The sequence below is a fragment of the Oncorhynchus gorbuscha genome, linkage group LG22, assembly GCF_021184085.1.
Source record: "Oncorhynchus gorbuscha isolate QuinsamMale2020 ecotype Even-year linkage group LG22, OgorEven_v1.0, whole genome shotgun sequence".
NCBI classification, from domain to species: Eukaryota; Metazoa; Chordata; class Actinopteri; order Salmoniformes; family Salmonidae; genus Oncorhynchus; species Oncorhynchus gorbuscha.
In genome coordinates, this window is record NC_060194.1 from 35,396,668 (window position 1) to 35,415,276 (window position 18,609).

Here is an 18,609-nt window from a genome sequence, read left to right on the forward strand (position 1 = left end):
AATTACACACACACATACTTGCACGCTGCGTACCTCCACTGGTCCTTGTTGTGTAGGAATGAGTTACACTGGTCTTGTAGTCTGCTGTCATTAGACATGGTCTCCAGAGTCCCCAAAACCTGTTTAAACACTGGACGCTCCTAGAACCCCCCCCCCCCACACACACACACACACACACACAATATCAAGTCAACACTGCAACTGCAGCTTTTTTATTTTTCAGCTAATCCTAAAAACATCTAGTGTGCACATGAAGAAAATACTATAGTATACTGTGGTATGAATACTATAGTATTCACTGTCATGTTTTTGCAGACTTTTCCTGTAATATTTACTGTAGCATTTACTGTAAAATTTACTGTAGTGTTTACTGTAATATTTACTGTAGTGTTTTTGTGGACTTTACTGTAGTATTTACTGTAGAGTTTACTATAATATTTACTGTAGTGTTTACTGCAATATTTACTGTAGTGTTTTTGCCAACTTTACTGTAGTGTTTACTGTAGTGTTTTGGGGGACATTACTGTAGTATTTACGCACATTAGGACTGTATCAATAGTTCACGCTTTTGTAACAGTTCATAGTATGCCAGACTTCAGAGCCCAGGTTACTAAGTTCAGTACCAGCTGCTGCATTGTCCAATCAGGCAATCAGAGTGGTAGCGCTGACCCTTGCCCTCTCACCTTTGGTTCAACCTGCCAGCATCTCTTCATCAGGTTAGCAAAGCTAGGCGGACAACTGGTGGGGATGGTCAGCCTCTGTAACAGACACACAGGAACCATATACAGTGGCTTGCGAAAGTATTCACCCCCCTTGGCATTTTTTACCATTTGTTTGCCTCACAACCTGGAATGAAAATAGACTTTAGGTGGGTTAGTATAATTTGATTCACACAACATGCCTACCACTTTCAAGATGCAAAAAAAACAGAAATAAGACCAAAAAAACAGAAAACTTGAACGTGCATAACTATTCACCCTCCAAAGTCAATACTTTGTACAGCCACCTTTTTTCAGCAAATACAGCTGCAAGTCTCTTAGGGTATGTCTCTATAAGCTTGGCAGGTCTAGCCACTGGGATTCTTGCCAATTCTTCAAGGCAAAACTGCTCCAGCTCCTTCAAGTTGGATGGGTTCCTCTGATGTACCGCAATTTTAAGTCATACCACAGAATTGGATTGAGGTCTGGGCTTTGACAAAGCCATTCCAAGACATTTAAATGTTTCCCGTTAAATCACTCAAGTGTTTCTATAGCAGTATGCTTAGGGCCATTGTCCTGCTGGAAAGTGAACCTCCGTCCAACTCTGGATGACCGAAACAGGTTTCCCTCAAGAATTTCCCTGTATTTAGCACCATCCATCCTTCCATCAATTCTGACCAGTTATCCAGTACCAGAGCCGATAAAAACATCCCCACAGCATGATGCTGCCACCAATATGCTTCACTGTGGGGATGTTGTTCTCGGGGTGATGAGAGGTGTTGGGTTTGCACCAGACATAGCATTATCCTTGATGGCCAAAAAGCTCAATTTTGTCTCATCTGACCAGAGTATCTTCTTCCATATGTTTGGGGAGTCTCCCATATGCCTTCTGGCGAACATCAAACATGTTTGCTCATTTTGTCTTTAAGCAATGGCTTTTTTCTGACCACTCTTCCATACAGCACAGCTCTGTGGAGTGTATGGCTTAAAGTGGTCCTATGGAGAGATACTCCAATCTCCGCTGTGGAGCTTTGCAGCTCCTTCAGGGTTATCTTTGGTCTCTTTGTTGCCTCCCTAATTAATGCCTGGTCCGTGAGTTTTGGTGGGCGGCCCTCTCTTGGCAGGTTGTGGTGCCATATTCTTTCCATTTTTGAATAATGGATTTAATGGTGCTCGTGGGAAGTTCAAATTTACGGATATTTTTATAACCCAACCATGATCTGTACTTCTCCACAACTTTGTCCCTGACCTGTTTGGAGAGCTCCTTGGTCTTCATGGTGCCGCTTGCTTGGTGGTGCCCATTGCTTAATGGTGTTGCAGACTCTGGGGCCTTTCAGAACAGGTGTATATATACTGAGATCATGTGACATTTAGATTGCACAAAGGTGGACTTTATTGAACTAAGTATGTGACTTCTGAAGGTAATTGGTTGCACCAGATCTTATTGAGGGGCTTCATAGCATAGGGGGTGAATACATATAAACGCACCACTTTTCCCTTTTTTTCATTTCACTTCACCAATTTGGACTATTTTGTGTATGTCCATTTACATGAAATATAAATAAAAATCTATTTAAATTACAGGTTGTAATGCAACAAAATAGGAAAAACGCCAAGGGGAATGAATACTTTGCAAGGCACTGTACACTCATATGAACACATCTACATTATGAAGTAGGAAACCAAGGCAATGTTACAATTAAAGAAAACCCAATGCTCAGGCTCCAGTACAAAGCAACAACAGGCAATAGGATACATCCACTGTAAGGGGCAAAGGGATAATGTGGAAACAGTTAACTCTGGAGGGATTTAAAATGAAATAAATACATCTCTGTCTCTCACCACTATTGGACCCCATCCAAGAGCATACTGGGATACTCAGCAATTATATTCTCAGTTGTCTATACAGTGCAGCACAGTATTACTGGAATATATACAGTTTAAACCCCCTTTCACACACACACACACACACACACACACACACACACACACACACACACACACACACACACACACACACACACACACACACACACACACACACACACACACACACACACACGCACGCATATAACCCCCTACACCAGTTTCCCAAACTCGGTTCTCGGGAACCAAAGGGGTGCACATTTTGTTTTTTGCCCTAACACTACACAGCTGATTCAAATTATCAAAGCTTGATGATTAGTTGATTATTTGTATCAGCTGGGGTCCCGAGGACCGAGTTTGGGAAACTCTGGTGTAGGGGTTATATGCGTGTGTGTGTGTGTGGAAGGGGGTTTAAACTGAGGCCGGTACAGTGCCACTGACACGGCACGCTACCAAAGCCTGTGGGCTCTCTTTCACCTTGGCTAACATGAGTAAAACATTTAAATGTGTTAACCCTCGCAAAGCTGTCAGCCCGGACGGCAGAGCATGTGCAGACCAGCTGGCTGGTGTGTTTACGGACATATTCAATCAATCCCTATCCCAGTCTGGTGTACCCACATGCTTCAAGATGGCCATCATTGTTCCTGTTCCCAAGAAAGCTAAGGTTACTGAACTGAATGACTATCGCCCGTAGCACTCACTTCTGTTATCATGAAGTGCTTTGAGAGACCAGTCAATGATCATATCACCTCCACCCTACTTGTCACCCTAGACCCACTCCAACCCACTCCCGCCCCAATAAGTCCACAGATGACGCCATCACCATCACACTGCCCTAACCCACCCGGACAAGAGGAATATCTATGTAAGAATGTTGTTTATTGACTACAGCTCAACATTTAACACCAAAGTACCCTCCAAACTCGTCATTAAGCTGGAGGCCCTGGGTCTCAACCCCATCCTGTGCAACTGAGTCCTGGACCTTCTGACGGCCGCCCCCAGGTGGTTAGGATAGGTAACAACATCTCCACCTTAACATATTCTCAACACTGGGGCCCCACAAGGGTGCATTCTCAGCCCTCTCCTGTACTCCCTATTCACCCATGACTGCATGGCCATGCACTCCTCCAACTCAATCATCAAGTTTGCAGACGACACTACAGTGGTAGGCTTGATTACCAACAACAACGAGACAGCGTACAGGGTGGAGGTGAGGGTCCTCGGAGTGTTGTGTCAGGAAAATAACCTCTCACTCAACGTCAACAAAACAAAGGAGATGATCGTGTACTTCAGGAAACAGCAGAGGGAGCAGCCCCCTATCCACATAGATGGGATAGTAGTAGAGAAGGCGGAAAGTTTGAAGTTCCTCGGCGTACACATCACAGACAAACTGAAATGGTCTTTTACAGATGCACAATCGAGAGCATCCTGTTGGGCTGTATCACCGCCTGGTACAGCAACTGCTCAGCCCAGAACTGCAAGGCTCTCCAGAGGGTGGTTCGGTCTGCACAACGCATCACCGGGGGCAAACTACCTGCCAGGACACCTACACCACCAGATGTCACAGGAATGCCAAAAAGATCATCAAGGACAACAACCACCCGAGCCACTGCCTTTTCACCCCGCTATCATCCAGAAGGAGAGGTCAGTACAGGTGCGTCAAAGCGGGGACAGTGAGACCGAAAAACAGCTTCTATCTCAAGGCCATCAGACTGTTAAACAGCCATCACTAACATTGAGTGGCTGCTGCCAACACACTGTCATTGACACTGACCCAACTCCAGCCATCATTGCGCAGCAACTCACTGCCTTCTGGAAGACCAACAATGTATACAAAATGCTTCAGTCTGGTTTTAGACCCCATCATAGCAAGGAGACGACACTTGTGAAGGTTGTAAATGACATTTTAATGGCATAGGATCGAGGCTCTGCATCTGTCCTCATGCTCCTAGACCTTAGTGCTGCTTTTGATACCATCGATCACCACATTCTTTTGGAGAGATTGGAAACCCAAATTGGTCTACACGGACAAGTTCTGGCCTGGTCTAGATCTTATCTGTCGGAAAGATATGTTTGTCTCTGTGAATGGTTTGTCCTCTGACAAATCAACTGTAAATTTCGGTGTTCCTCAAGGTTCCGTTTCAGGACCACTATTGTTTTCACTATATATTTTACCTCTTGGGGATGTTATTCGAAAACATAATGTTAACTTTCACTGCTATGCGGATGACACACAGCTGTACATTTCAATGAAACATGGTGAAGCCCCAAAATTGCCCTTGCTAGAAGCATGTGTTTCAGACATAAGGAAGTGGATGGCTGCAAACGTTCTACTTTTAAACTCGGACAAAACAGAGATGCTTGTTATAGGTTCCAAGAAACAAAGAGATCTTCTGTTGAATCTGACAATTAATCTTAATGGTTGTACAGTCGTCTCAAATAAAACTGTGAAGGACCTCGGTGTTACTCTGGACCCTGATCTCTCTTTTGAAGAACATATCAAGACCATTTCAAGGACAGCTTTTTTCCATCTACGTAACATTGCAAAAATCAGAAACTTTCTGTCCAAAAATGATGCAGAAAAATTCATCCATGCTTTTGTCACTTCTAGGTTAGACTACTGCAATGCTCTACTTTCCGGCTACCCAGATAAATCACTAAATAAATTTCAGTTAGTGCTAAATACGGCTGCTAGAATCCTGACTAGAACCAAAAAAATTGATCATATTACTCCAGTGCTAGCCTCTCTACACTGGCTTCCTGTCAAAGCAAGGGCTGATTTCAAGGTTTTACTGCTAACCTACAAAGCATTACATGGGCTTGCTCCTACCTATCTCTCTGATTTGGTCCTGCCGTACATACCTACAGGTACGCTACGGTCACAAGACGCAGGCCTCCTAATTGTCCCTAGAATTTCTAAGCAAACAGCTGGAGGCAGGGCTTTCTCCTATAGAGCTCCATTTTTATGGAACGGTCTGCCTACCCATGTCAGAGACGCAAACTCGGTCTCAACCTTTAAGTCTTTACTGAAGAATCATCTCTTCAGTGGGTCATACGATTGAGTGTAGTCTGGCCCAGGAGTGGGAAGGTGAACGGAAAGGCTCTGGAGCAACGAACCTCCCTTGCTGTCTCTGCCTAGCCGGTTCCCCTCTTTCCACTGGGATTCTCTGCCTCTAACCCTATTACAGGGGCTGAGTCACTGGCTTGCTGGGGCTCTCTCATGCCGTCCCTGGGGGGTGCGTCACCTGAGTGGGTTGATTCACTGATGTGGTCATCCTGTCTGGGTTGGCGCCCCCCCTTGGGTTGTGCCATGGCGGAGATCTTTGTGGGCTATACTCAGCCTTGTCTCAGGATGGTAAGTTGGTGGTTGAAGATATCCCTCTAGGGGTGTGGGGGCTGTGCTTCGGCAAAGTGGGTGGGGTTATATCCTTCCTGTTTGGCCCTGTCCGGGGGTGTCCTCAGATGGGGCCACAGTGTCTCCTGACCCCTCATGCCTCAGCCTCCAGTATTCATGCTGCAGTAGTTTATGTGTCGGGGGGCTAGGGTTATTTTGTTATATCTGGAGTACTTCTCCTGTCCTATTCGGTGTCCTGTGTGAATCAAAGTGTGCATTCTCTAATTCTCTCCTTCTCTCTTTCTTTCTCTCTCTCGGAGGACCTGAGCCCTAGGACCATGCCCCAGGACTACCTGACATGATGTCTCCTTGCTGTCCCCAGTCCACCTGACCGTGCTGCTGCTCCAGTTTCAACTGTTCTGCCTTATTATTATTGGACCATGCTGGTCATTTATGAACATTTGAACATCTTGGCAATGTTCTGTTATAATCTCCACCCGGCACAACCAGAAGAGGACTGGCCACCCCACATAGCCTGGTTCCTCTCTAGGTTTCTTCCTAGGTTTTGTCCTTTCTAGGGAGTTTTTCCTAGCCACCGTGCTTCTACACCTGCATTACTTGCTATTTGGGGTTTTAGGCTGGGTTTCTGTACAGCACTTTGAGATATCAGCTGATGTACGAAGGGCTATATAAATACATTTGATTTGATTTGCTGCCAACATACATAATATCTTGACACTTTAATACCTTTATTAAATCCATGTATTAAATGTATCACTAGTCACTTTAATAATGTCTACATATCCTACATTACTCTTCTCATATGTATTTAGTGTATTCTATACCATCTACTACATCTTGCCTATGCCGCGCGGCCATCGCTCATCCATATATTTATATGTACATATTCTTATTCATCCCTTTACACTTGTGTGTATAAGGTAGTTTTTGTGAATTTGTTAGATTACTTGTTAGATATTACTGCACTGTCGGAACTAGAAGCACAAGCATTTCGCTACACTCGCATTAACATCTGCTAACCATGTGTATGTGACAAATAAAATGTGATTTGATTTGAAACAAGTGTATGTTCCAGTAATAGTGTGCTGCACTCTATAGAGATCTGAGAACACAATTCCTGAGTGTCCCAGTATGCTCTTGGATGGGGTCCAATACACACACAGCATAAACCCCCTACACACACACAAACAGCATAAACCCCCTACACACACACACACACACACACACACACACACACACACACACACACACACACACACACACACACACAGTATAAACCCCCTACACACACACACACACAGCATAACCCCCTACACACACACACACACAGTATAAACCCCTACACACACACACACACACACACACACAGCATAAACCCCTACACACACACACACACACACACACACACACAGTATAAACCCCCTACACACACACACACACACACACACACACACACACAGTATAAACCCCCCACACACACACACACACACACACACACACACACACACACACACACACACACACACACACACACACACACACACACACACAGTATAAACCCCCTACACACACACACACACACACACACACACACACACACACACACACACACACACACACACACACACACACACACACACACACACACAGTAAAACCCCCTACACACACACACACACACACACACACACAGTATAAACCCCCTACACACACACACACACACACACACAGTATAAACCCCTACACACACACACACACACACACACACACACACACACACACACACACACACACACACACACAGTATAAACCCCCTACACACACACACACACACACACACACAGTAAAACCCCCTACACACACACACAGTATAAACCCCTACACACACACACACACACACACACACACACACACACACACACACACACACACACACACACACACACACACACACACACACACACACAGTATAAACCCCCTACACACACACACACAGTATAAACCCACTACACACACACACACACACACACACACACACACACACACACACACACACACACACACACACACACACACACACACACAGTATAAACCCCACTACACACACACACACACACACTATAAACCCCCACACACACACACACACACACACACACACACACACACACACACACACACACACACACACAGTATAAGCCCCCTACACACACACACACACACACACAGCATAAACCCCCTACACACACACACACACACACAGTATAAACCCCCTACACACACACACACACACACAGTATAAACCCCCTACACACACACACACACACACACAGTATAAACCCCACTACACACAATATAAAGCCCCCTACAGCATAGTATACATGCCTTACAAGAGCAGAGAGCTGAGATCAGCTCTAGAAATACTCCTTTACCCTCCTCACAGCGGAAAGCATGAGAGCATCACATTGTTACTCCGGCTCTGTGTGTGTAACTTGTTCAGTGTGTGCATGTGTTTTATGCAGTGGTTAAATTACATAAGTAAAAATAAATTATGTCTAAATGTTGGAGTGTGCACCTGGATATCTGTAAATGATGTCTGAGTGTTGGAGTGTGCCCCTGGCTATCTGTAAATGATGTTTGAGTGTTGGAGTGTGCCCCTGGCTATCTGTAAATTATGTCTGAGTGTTGGAGTGTGCCCCTGGCTATCTGTAAATTATGTCTAAGTGTTGGAGTGGGCCCCTGGCTATCTGTAAATGATGTCTGAGTGTTGGAGTGTGCCCCTGGCTATCTGTAAATTATGTATAAGTGTTGGAGTGGGCCCCTGGCTATCTGTAAATGATGTCTGAGTGTTGGAGTGTGCCCCTGGATATCTGTAAATGATGTCTGAGTGTTGGAGTGTGCCCCTGGATATCTGTAAATGATGTCTGAGTGTTGGAGTGTGCCCCTGGCTATCTGTAAAAAAATGTATGAGTGTTGGAGTGTGCCCCTGGCTATATGTAAATGATGTCTGAGTGTTGTAGTGTGCCCCTGGCTATATGTAAATGATGTCTGAGTGTTGGAGTGTGCCCCTGGATATCTGTAAATGATGTCTGAGTGTTGGAGTGTGCCCCTGGCTATCTGTAAAAAAATGTATGAGTGTTGGAGTGTGCCCCTGGCTATCTGTAAATGATGTATGAGTGTTGTAGTGTGCCCCTGGCTATCTGTAAATGATGTATGAGTGTTGTAGTGTGCCCCTGGCTATCTGTAAATGATGTATGAGTGTTGTAGTCTGCCCCTTGCTATCTGTAAATGATGTCTGAGTGTTGTAGTGTGGCCATGGCTATCTGTAAATTATGTCTGAGTGTTGGAGTGTGCCCCTTGCTATCTGTAAATGATGTATGAGTGTTGGAGTGTGCCCCTGACTATCCGTAAATGAAAAAAAAAATGGTGCCGTCTGGTTTGTTTAATATAGGGAATTTGAAATGATTTATACTTTTTCTTTCAATACTCATTCATATTTAAGCAATTACATTTACTGAGTGACTTTCACTTTCACTTGAGTCATTTTCCATTAAGGTATCTTTACTTCTACTCAAGTCTGACAATTGGGTACTTTTTCCACCACTGGTTTTATGTTTGATTCTATGTATGACTGTCTTGTATTTGCAAGGGAATCTGAGCCCCTTGAAGCTCTTAACTAATCGTAAATCAGAACAATGTGTCTTGGTGTACCTCTTGTTTCTCCACCACCAGCCAAGCCACCTGCAGCCCCTCGAAGCCTTTGAAGGGAACCTCCCGTGTCAGCATTTCCCATAGCACCTGGTAACACACACACACACGACCGCGTACACACACATGAGCACACACACGAGCGCACACACACAAGAGCGCACACACACAAACGAGCGCACACACACACGAGCGAACACACACACACACACACACACACACACACACACACACACACACATGACCGCACACACACACGAGCGCACACACACACGAGCGCACACACACACGAGCACACACACACACGAGCGCACACAGACACAAGATGATATGCCAGATGTTTTTGCAGTGAAGATTTTGCCGAAAGACCACTTGAGGTTGAACATACAGTATCAGACTCCTCCCCTCCCACACAGACACACTCACCACTCCGTAGGAGAATGTATCACAGGTCTCTGATACAGGTAGGCTCTGTATGACTTCTGGGGCCATCCAGGGGAAGGTGCCCACCACTGTCATGTGGGTGGTGTGGGACTGGAACTTAGACGCTCCAAAATCACAGATCTGACAACAGACCAGAGAGAGAAAGCATTGGGACACTTAACTACAACATTATTTTTTATTTTACTTTTATTTAACCAGGTAGGCTAGTTGAAAACAAGTTCTCATTTACAACTGCGACCTGACCAAGATAAAGCAAAGCAGTTCGACAAATGGACATGAGTTACACATGGAATAAACAAACATACAGTCAATAACACAATAGAGAGAGTCTATATACAGTGTGTGCAAATGAAGTAGGATAAGGGGGGTGAGGCAATAAATAGGCTATAGTGGCGAAATTATTACAGTATGGCAAATGAAACACTGGGGTGATAGATGTGCAGAAGATGAGTGTGCAAGTAGCGGTACTGGGGTGCAAAGGAGCAAAATAAATCAAATAAATAACAATATATGGTGATGATATTTACAGATTGGCTCTGTAAAGGTAAAGTAATAAAGGATGTATAAGTGAAAACACAATAATTGTCAGACACCCTACTGTATGTACCTTGAGCACCTTGTCTGCTGTCAGTACCACTGTAGTAGGAACAGAGATAAAGGTCAGTCCACAAGAGGATCCACTTCTCATCATTATGCCATTCCTCACTATCAAACTATAATCCATTCATCCTGATTGGTTTACAATGGAAGGTTATTATGTAGCAGTAGCAGTGAGAGAAATGTTGGATTTCCTGGCGGGTAAATACGTTTGGTTGCAGATTGTGTGTGCAGTTGGTTACCGTTTCGTGACTTGAGGTCTCTGTGAATGACCTTGACTGGGGCTTCCGAATGAAGATAGTGCATTCCTATTGGACAGAAACATTAAACATGCTGAGCCACGGACCAACAAAATGTAAACAACTCTGCTCGACAATGGCTACCTGTCTCCAAACAAATCACTGATCCTCACACCAGAGAAGAATGTGCTCCTGTTGCACTCAGCCAGCTAACTTTGATAAATAACCAGAAATAACTGTTGACTTTCTGATTCATTAAGAAAGCTAAACATATACACTGAGTGTACAAAACATTAGGAACACCTTCCTAATATTATGTTGCACCCCCTTTTGCACTCAGAACATCCTCAATTTGTCAGGGCAGGGACTCTACTAGGTGTCGAAAGCATTCCACAGGGATGCTGGCCAATGTTGACTCCAAAGATTCCCACAGTTGTGTGAAGTGGGCTGAATGTTCTTTGGGTGGTGGATCATTCTTGATACACAAGGAAACCGTTGAGTGTGAAAAACCCAGCAGCGTTGCAGTTCTTGACTTTAAAAAAACATTAATGGATTGGCATCCCGTCAATTGGACAGTTGTAAATCATTCAGCGCGTTATGTCAAGATAGCAGATTTTAGAGTAACAACAGCTGTCTGTACATACATGTCTTACATCGGCTGAAAGCTTAAGTTCTTGTTAATGTAACTCCACTGTCCAATTTACAGTAGCTATTGCGGGAAAAAATCCCATGCTACTGTTTGGATGATAAATCAGAGCAAGATTTCAGAATGTAAGTAGAACATTTCACCTTCAGAGGTGAATTTATCAAACCAATTGCGGTGAAAAAAAACTGTTTTGTTAGGAGTTCTCCTCAAACGGTCTCAGAGATAACATGAAGTGTCATTTTGTTAGATAAAATCCTTTTTAATTTCCTAAAAAGGTCCATATATTTCATGCACGATCGATTTTGTATTTCCACTGTTCAATTTGCAAAGAAAGGAATCTGTGAAAATCTCACCTTAAACGTTGTTTCAACGAGTCAAATCACATTCATATCTATTACTCAGAGATCCTAGACGGTAACAAGACTTCACTATTTCATTGGGGGTGTAGTATATCCTATAGGACACCATATTTGGTCAGAGAGCGATGCCTTCATGGCACGCCGATGACGCGGGCGGCCATCACTTGAACGACTATCTTTGTCAAATAAGCACCAATTGGGGTCAAACAAAGCTAGCTAGTCAAAGCTAGATAGCCAATGAGCTGGGCTTTATGGGAGCATCCGGAAACAATGTATATGTCATAAAATTTAACTTTTCATCTTGAACGACAGCATGCCTTTTCATTTTGGACAAAAATTGTAAGGATATTATGAAGTTATAAAAACTTCTTGTTTTGTTTTGTATTAGTAGCCATTATAATATGGCTACTAATACTTGGAAAGCTAAATCAAAATCCAAGTATGCAGATTTGACGATATTCTTGCAGAAAAATGGAATATGAATGCGAATGTCTCCTTTAAGATTTACCCAAATGTACCTGGGGACTTTACACTAAAAGTCTTGAGGATCAGTCATACTCCACGTTATCCATCTGAAACGTTGCACATACACTGCTGCCATCTTGTGGACACTAGTGGAATTACAACCAGAGTGATAGCTATAACAGTGACCTTTCTCTTGCATTTCAAAGATGGTGGTAAAAAAAAACACAGGCTGGTTTTGTCATTGTATTTTCTTCTACCAGATTTATTGTGTTATATTCTCCTACATTCAATTCACATTTCCACAAACTTCAAAGTGTTTCCTTTCGAATTGCTTCAGGGCCTGAGCTACAGGCAGTTAGATTTGGGTATGTCATTTAGGTGAAAATTGACAAAAAGGGGGCTATCCCTATTAAACCAGTGCGCCTGGCACCTACTACCACACCCCGTTCAAAGGCATCGCCCCGCACGGGCATCACCCCGTTCAAAGGCATCGCCCCGCACGGGCATCACCCCGTTCAAAGGCATCGCTTTTGTCTTGCCCATTCACACTCTGAATTGCACACATACACAATCCATTGTTTCAAGGCTTAAAAATCATTATTTAACCTGTCTGTCTCCTCCCCTTAATCTACACAGATTGATGTGGATTTAACAAGTGACATCAATAAGGGATCATAGCATTCACCTGTATTCACCTGGTCAGTATATGTCATGGAAAGAGCAGTTCCTGATGTGTTGTAAGCTCAGTGTATAGGCTATGTGTTTTTGGTTGTTGAGTCAATTAGACCATGCACGTTTCAAGCTTATCTTTCTAATAAATGAAAAGTTATTTCAGAAATTACAGGCAAGCTAGCTGGCTAACTCATGGATCCTGCTTCGTAGTTTCCCCTCAGGAAGACAGAACTCAACCAGTTTATTTAGCTAAGGGTGCTCTAGAGTCGAGACTTGGTGGAACTAGAATACTAAGCGTAGTCTGGGACAGTGGTTCTCAAACCTCTGCAGACATTTCACAATGCTGTTGTAGCTCTGAACTAGCTATCCTGATTCACCTATTCAAGGGCTTGATGAGTTGAATCCGGTGTGCTCACTCTGGAATATATCAAATCCATAGAAGCACTGTTCTGGGAGCAGGGAAACATGTTTAAAAGTATGTCTGTCTTCACCTTTGGCTATCTCCATGGCCCAGGTCATGATCTGTTCCATGTCCATCTCCTGACTCTGCTCACTGGACAGGTACTCATACAGAGAACCTCCGCCTGCATACTCTGGAGAGGAAATACAATTATGTGTTTTTTTTAAACAAAAATAATGTACACCTCTGTTCAAAACTTTAGGCTCACTTAGAAATGTCCTTGTTTTTGAAAGAAAAGCACGTTTTTTTTGTCCATTTAAAATAACATCAAATTGATCAGAAATACAGTGTAGACATTGTTAATGTTGGAAATGACTATTGTAGCTGTAAACGGCTGAATTTTAATGGAATATCTACATAGGCATACAGAGGCCCATTATCAGCAACCATCACTCCTGTGTTCCAATGGCAGGTTATGTTAGGTAATCCAAATGTATCATTTTAAAAAGAGGCCAGCATCCCGGAGTCGCCTCTTCACTGTTGACGTTGAGACTGGTGTTTTCAGGTACTATTTAATGAAGCTGCCAGTTGAGGACTTGTGAGGCATCTGTTTCTCAAACTAGACAGTCTGCTGTACTTGTCCTTTTGCTCAGTTGTGCACCAGGTCCTCCCACTCCTCTGTCTATTCTAATCTCTCGCATGGAATAGCCTTCATTTCTCAGAACAAGCATAGACTGATGAGTTTCTGTCCATTTTGAGCCTGTAATCGAATCCACAAATGCTGATGCTCCAGATAGTCCACAAGTCTAAGGAAGGCCAGTTTTATTGCTTCTTTAATCAGAACAACAGTTTTCAGCTGTGCTAATTGCAAAATGGTTTTCTAATGATCAATTAGCCTTTAAAATGATAAACTTGGAATTGCTAACACAACGTACCATTGGAACACAGGAGTGATGGTTGCTAATAATGGGCCTCTGTACACCTATGTAGACATTCCATTAAAAATCAGCCATTTCCAGCTACAACATTAGCGATGTCTACACATCGTATTTCTGATCAATTTGATGTAATTTTAATGGACAAACATTTTGCTTTTCTTTCAAAAACAAGGACATTTCCAAGTGACTGTATTTCTGCAACTCAAGACACTTTGTAAGAACCGTACAGTACAGTGTAGAATAAACACACACACACACAGAGAGAGAGAACAGGGGTTGAGATCGTTCAACAGTCTTCCTACTGTCACTCACAACCTGAACTCATAACGACTTGAGAAACGTCAAACATAGCTTAGCACCTCAGGCTCACACACACACTTGGTAGTGTGTTCTGTAAGTCATTATAATGGGCAGTGCTGTCACAGAGCTTATGTCCTGCCAGGAAATACAACTCACAGTCTGTGGCCTAAACATTGATCCTCAACCTGTTGTGGTTCCATATCCATTGGCGAGTGTATGAGGAAAATACACACACACACACACACACACACACACACACACACACACACACACACACACACACACACACACACACACACACACACACACACACACACACACACACACACACACACACACACACACACACACACACACACACACACACACACACACACACACTGACCTGTGATGATTCCATAGTTGGGGGACTCCAGTACGGCTCCATAGAACTGAATGATGTTCTTATGACTGAGAATACTCAGAATCTCAGCCTAGATGGGGGGGGGGGGAGACAGCATGAGTGTGTACTGTATGCATCACAGGAGGCTGCGGAGGGGATTATGGCTCATAATAGTGACTGGAACGGAAGGAATGGAATGGTATCAAACACATGGAGCCACCGTGTTTGATGTGTTCAATAACATTCCATTTATTCTGTTCCAGCCATTATTATGAGCATGTTTTCCCCGATAAGGTGCCACCAGCCGCCTGTGGTGTGCACAGTATATACTTACTATAGGTGTACTGTATATGCAAAGGATATTGATCACTCTGATATAAGCGATCTGAGGGATGTACACAATGTTTTTCTGCTATGCATGTCTGTTCCGTATTCACTTTTTCACACTCTAAGTTTAGGGTCGGAGCACCAAGGGTCAGAGCACCAAGCAACACAACGTCAACATGGCAAACATGCTATCAGTCAACTCACGAACAGGCCATATCTACTATAGAATACATACATTTTGTGTGTGTGTGTGCGTGCGTTTAGAAGCGCCCCAGCCCTTGCCAGTACATGTCTCAACAGTTATTCACCCATCAACGGAGAAAGTCAGGCATTGTAATGACAGAGTCACAGCCAGGCCAGGACACCATAACCCATGGGTTTTCTGCTGGGTTGGGAAATAATTTATACTGAGTTACAATTTCAGACTGGATTGTGGCAGGAAATAGTGTTTTGTTCATTGTGTCGGCCACATAATTTGTTTGGGAATCACTGAACGGCAGACAAAAATATAGCCCATACAATACCTCACAGAATAGGAGGAAGAGAAGAAGAAGCTTATGTTATTAACAAATTCTGTACTCTAAAATTATAGAAAGAGGAGAGGTACAAGGAACAGGAGAGGGAACAGGAGAGGGAACAGGGAACAGGAGAGGGAACAGGGAACAGGAGAGGGAACAGGGAACAGAAGAGGGAACAGGAGAGGGAACAGGGAACAGGAGAGGGAACAGGGAACAGGAGAGGGGACAAGGAACAGGAGAGGGGACAAGGAACAGGAGAGGGAACAGGAGAGGGGACAAGGAACAGGAGAGGGAACAGGGAACAGGGAACAGGAGAGGGAACAAGAGAGGGAACAGGAGAGGGAACAGGGAACAGGGAAGGGAACAGGCAAGGGAACAGGGAACAGGAGAGGGAACAGGAGAGAGGGCAGGGAACAGGGAATGGAACAGGCGAGGGAACAGGGAACAGGAGAGGGAACAGGGAACAGGAGAGGGAAGAGCAGAGGAAAGAGGGAACAGGAGAATGAACAGGGAACAGGAGAGGGAAGAGGAGAGGGAACAGGGAACAGGAGAGGGGACAGGGAACAGGGAACAGGGAACAGGAGAGGGAACAGGAGAGGGGACAGAGAACAGGGAACAGGAGAGGGAACAGGGAACAGGAGAGGGAACAGGAGAGGGGACAGAGAACAGGGAACAGGAGAGGGAACAGGGAACAGGAGAGGGAACAGGAGAGTGGAGAGGGGACAGGAGAGGGAACAGGAGAGGGAACACGGAACAGGAGAGGGAACAGGAGAGGGGACAGGGAACAGGGAATGGAACAGGCGAGGGAACAGGGAACAGGAGAGGGAACAGGGAACAGGAGAGGGAAGAGCAGAGGAAAGAGGGAACAGGAGAAAGAACAGGGAACAGGAGAGGGAAGAGGGGAGGGAACAGGGAACAGGAGAGGGGACAGGGAACAGGGAACAGGAGAGGGAACAGGAGAGGGGACAGAGAACAGGGAACAGGAGAGGGGACAGGGAACAGGGAACAGGAGAGGGAACAGGAGAGGGGACAGAGAACAGGGAACAGGAGAGGGAACAGGGAACAGGAGAGGGAACAGGAGAGGGGAGAGGGGACAGGAGAGGGAACAGGAGAGGGAACACGGAACAGGAGAGGGAACAGGAGAGGGGACAGGGAACAGGGAACAGGAGAGGGGACAGGGAACAGGGAACAGGAGAGGGAACAGGGAACAGGAGAGGGAACAGGGAACAGGAGAGGGAACAGGAGAGGGGAGAGGGGACAGGAGAGGGAACAGGAGAGGGAACACGGAACAGGAGAGGGAACAGGAGAGGGGACAGGGAACAGGGAACAGGAGAGGGGACAGGGAACAGGGAACAGGAGAGGGAACAGCAGAGGGAACAGGAGAGGGGACAGGGAACAGGAGAGGGAACAGGAGAGGGGAGAGGGAACAGGAGAGGGGACAGGGAACAGGAGAGGGAACAGGAGAGGGGACAGGGAACAGGGAACAAGAGAGGGGACAGGGAACAGGGAACAGGAGAGGGAACAGGGAACAGGAGAGGGAACAGGAGAGGGAACAGGGAACAGGAGAGGGAACAGGAGAGGGGAGAGGGAACAGGAGAGGTGACAGGGAACAGGAGAGGGAACAGGAGAGGGGACAGGGAACAGGGAACAGGAGAGGGGACAGGGAACAGGGAACAGGAGAGGGAACAGGAGAGGGGACAGGAGAGGGAACAGGGAACAGGGAACAGGAGAGGGGACAGGAACAGGGAACAGGAGAGGGAACAGGGAACAGGAGAGGGAACAGGAGAGGGGACAGAGAACAGGGAACAGGGAACAGGGAACAGGAGAGGGAACAGGAGAGGGAACAGGGAACAGGAGAGGGGACAGGGAACAGGAGAGGGAACAGGAGAGGGAACAGGGAACAGGAGAGGGGACAGGAGAGGGGACAGGGAACAGGAGAGGGGACAGGGAACAGGGAACAGGAGAGGGGACAGAGAACAGGGAACAGGAGAGGGAACAGGGGACAGGAGAGGGAAGTGTGTGTCTCCTACCTCAGTCTCAATCTTGAGTAGTTTCTTCACAGCGACCTCTTTATCCTGAGATATCCAGTGTGCTCGGTACACAGTCCCAAAGCTGCCCCCTCCACAGTTCTCATAGAACCGCAGGTCCTCATGTTTTATCTGGACAAACGAGGCACCCAGAGACGACATGGCTGACACGCACTCGAAGACAGCCGCTCTGAGTAAACAGAGAAATCTGAAAGGGGAGGGAACAGAGAGAGAGAGGGAAAGGGTCTGAGAGAGGGAGAGAAAGTTTAATCACACTCTCCCGATAGCAGAATGGACTCAGAGAATGAGAGAGCAGAGAGCAGAGAACGAGAGACAGCAGACAGAGAGAGAAAGAGAGCAGTCAGAGAGAGAAAGAGAGCAGACACAGAGAGAGAAAGAGCAGAGAGAGAAAGAGAGCAGACACAGAGAGAGAAAGAGAGAGAGAGAAAGAGAGCAGAGAGAGAGAGAGAGAGAGAGAGAGAGAGAGAGAGAGAGAGAGAGAGAGAGAGAGAGAGAGAGAGAGAGCGATGGAGTGTGTAAATGTGTGTGTTTGTTAATCACATTCTGCTCCCGGCCTGTTAACGCCTTTCCCAGTCAGTATATGTGGTGTTTGTTAATCACATTCTGCTCCCGGCCTGTTATCCCCTTTCCCAGTCAGTATATGTGGTGTTTG

At 45.4% G+C, this 18,609-nt stretch overlaps 1 protein-coding gene across 1 annotated transcript in view; it reads right to left on the reverse strand.

Moving 5' to 3' along the window:
* The window catches only part of LOC124009428 (mitogen-activated protein kinase kinase kinase 20-like), a 31,185-nt gene extending 12,886 nt beyond the window's left edge, over window positions 1-18,299 (reverse strand). Inside the window, exons 1-9 of the mRNA XM_046321242.1 lie at window positions 17,940-18,299; window positions 15,068-15,155; window positions 13,536-13,637; window positions 10,906-10,971; window positions 10,674-10,702; window positions 10,049-10,186; window positions 9,626-9,712; window positions 684-758; window positions 34-140 (exon numbers count right to left, since the gene is read on the reverse strand). Of these exons, the coding sequence (XP_046177198.1) occupies window positions 34-140; window positions 684-758; window positions 9,626-9,712; window positions 10,049-10,186; window positions 10,674-10,702; window positions 10,906-10,971; window positions 13,536-13,637; window positions 15,068-15,155; window positions 17,940-18,098 (851 nt within the window). The 5' untranslated portion in view covers window positions 18,099-18,299. The remainder of the gene's footprint in view (window positions 1-33; window positions 141-683; window positions 759-9,625; window positions 9,713-10,048; window positions 10,187-10,673; window positions 10,703-10,905; window positions 10,972-13,535; window positions 13,638-15,067; window positions 15,156-17,939) is intronic.
* Between the last annotated feature and the right edge of the window lie 310 nt (window positions 18,300-18,609).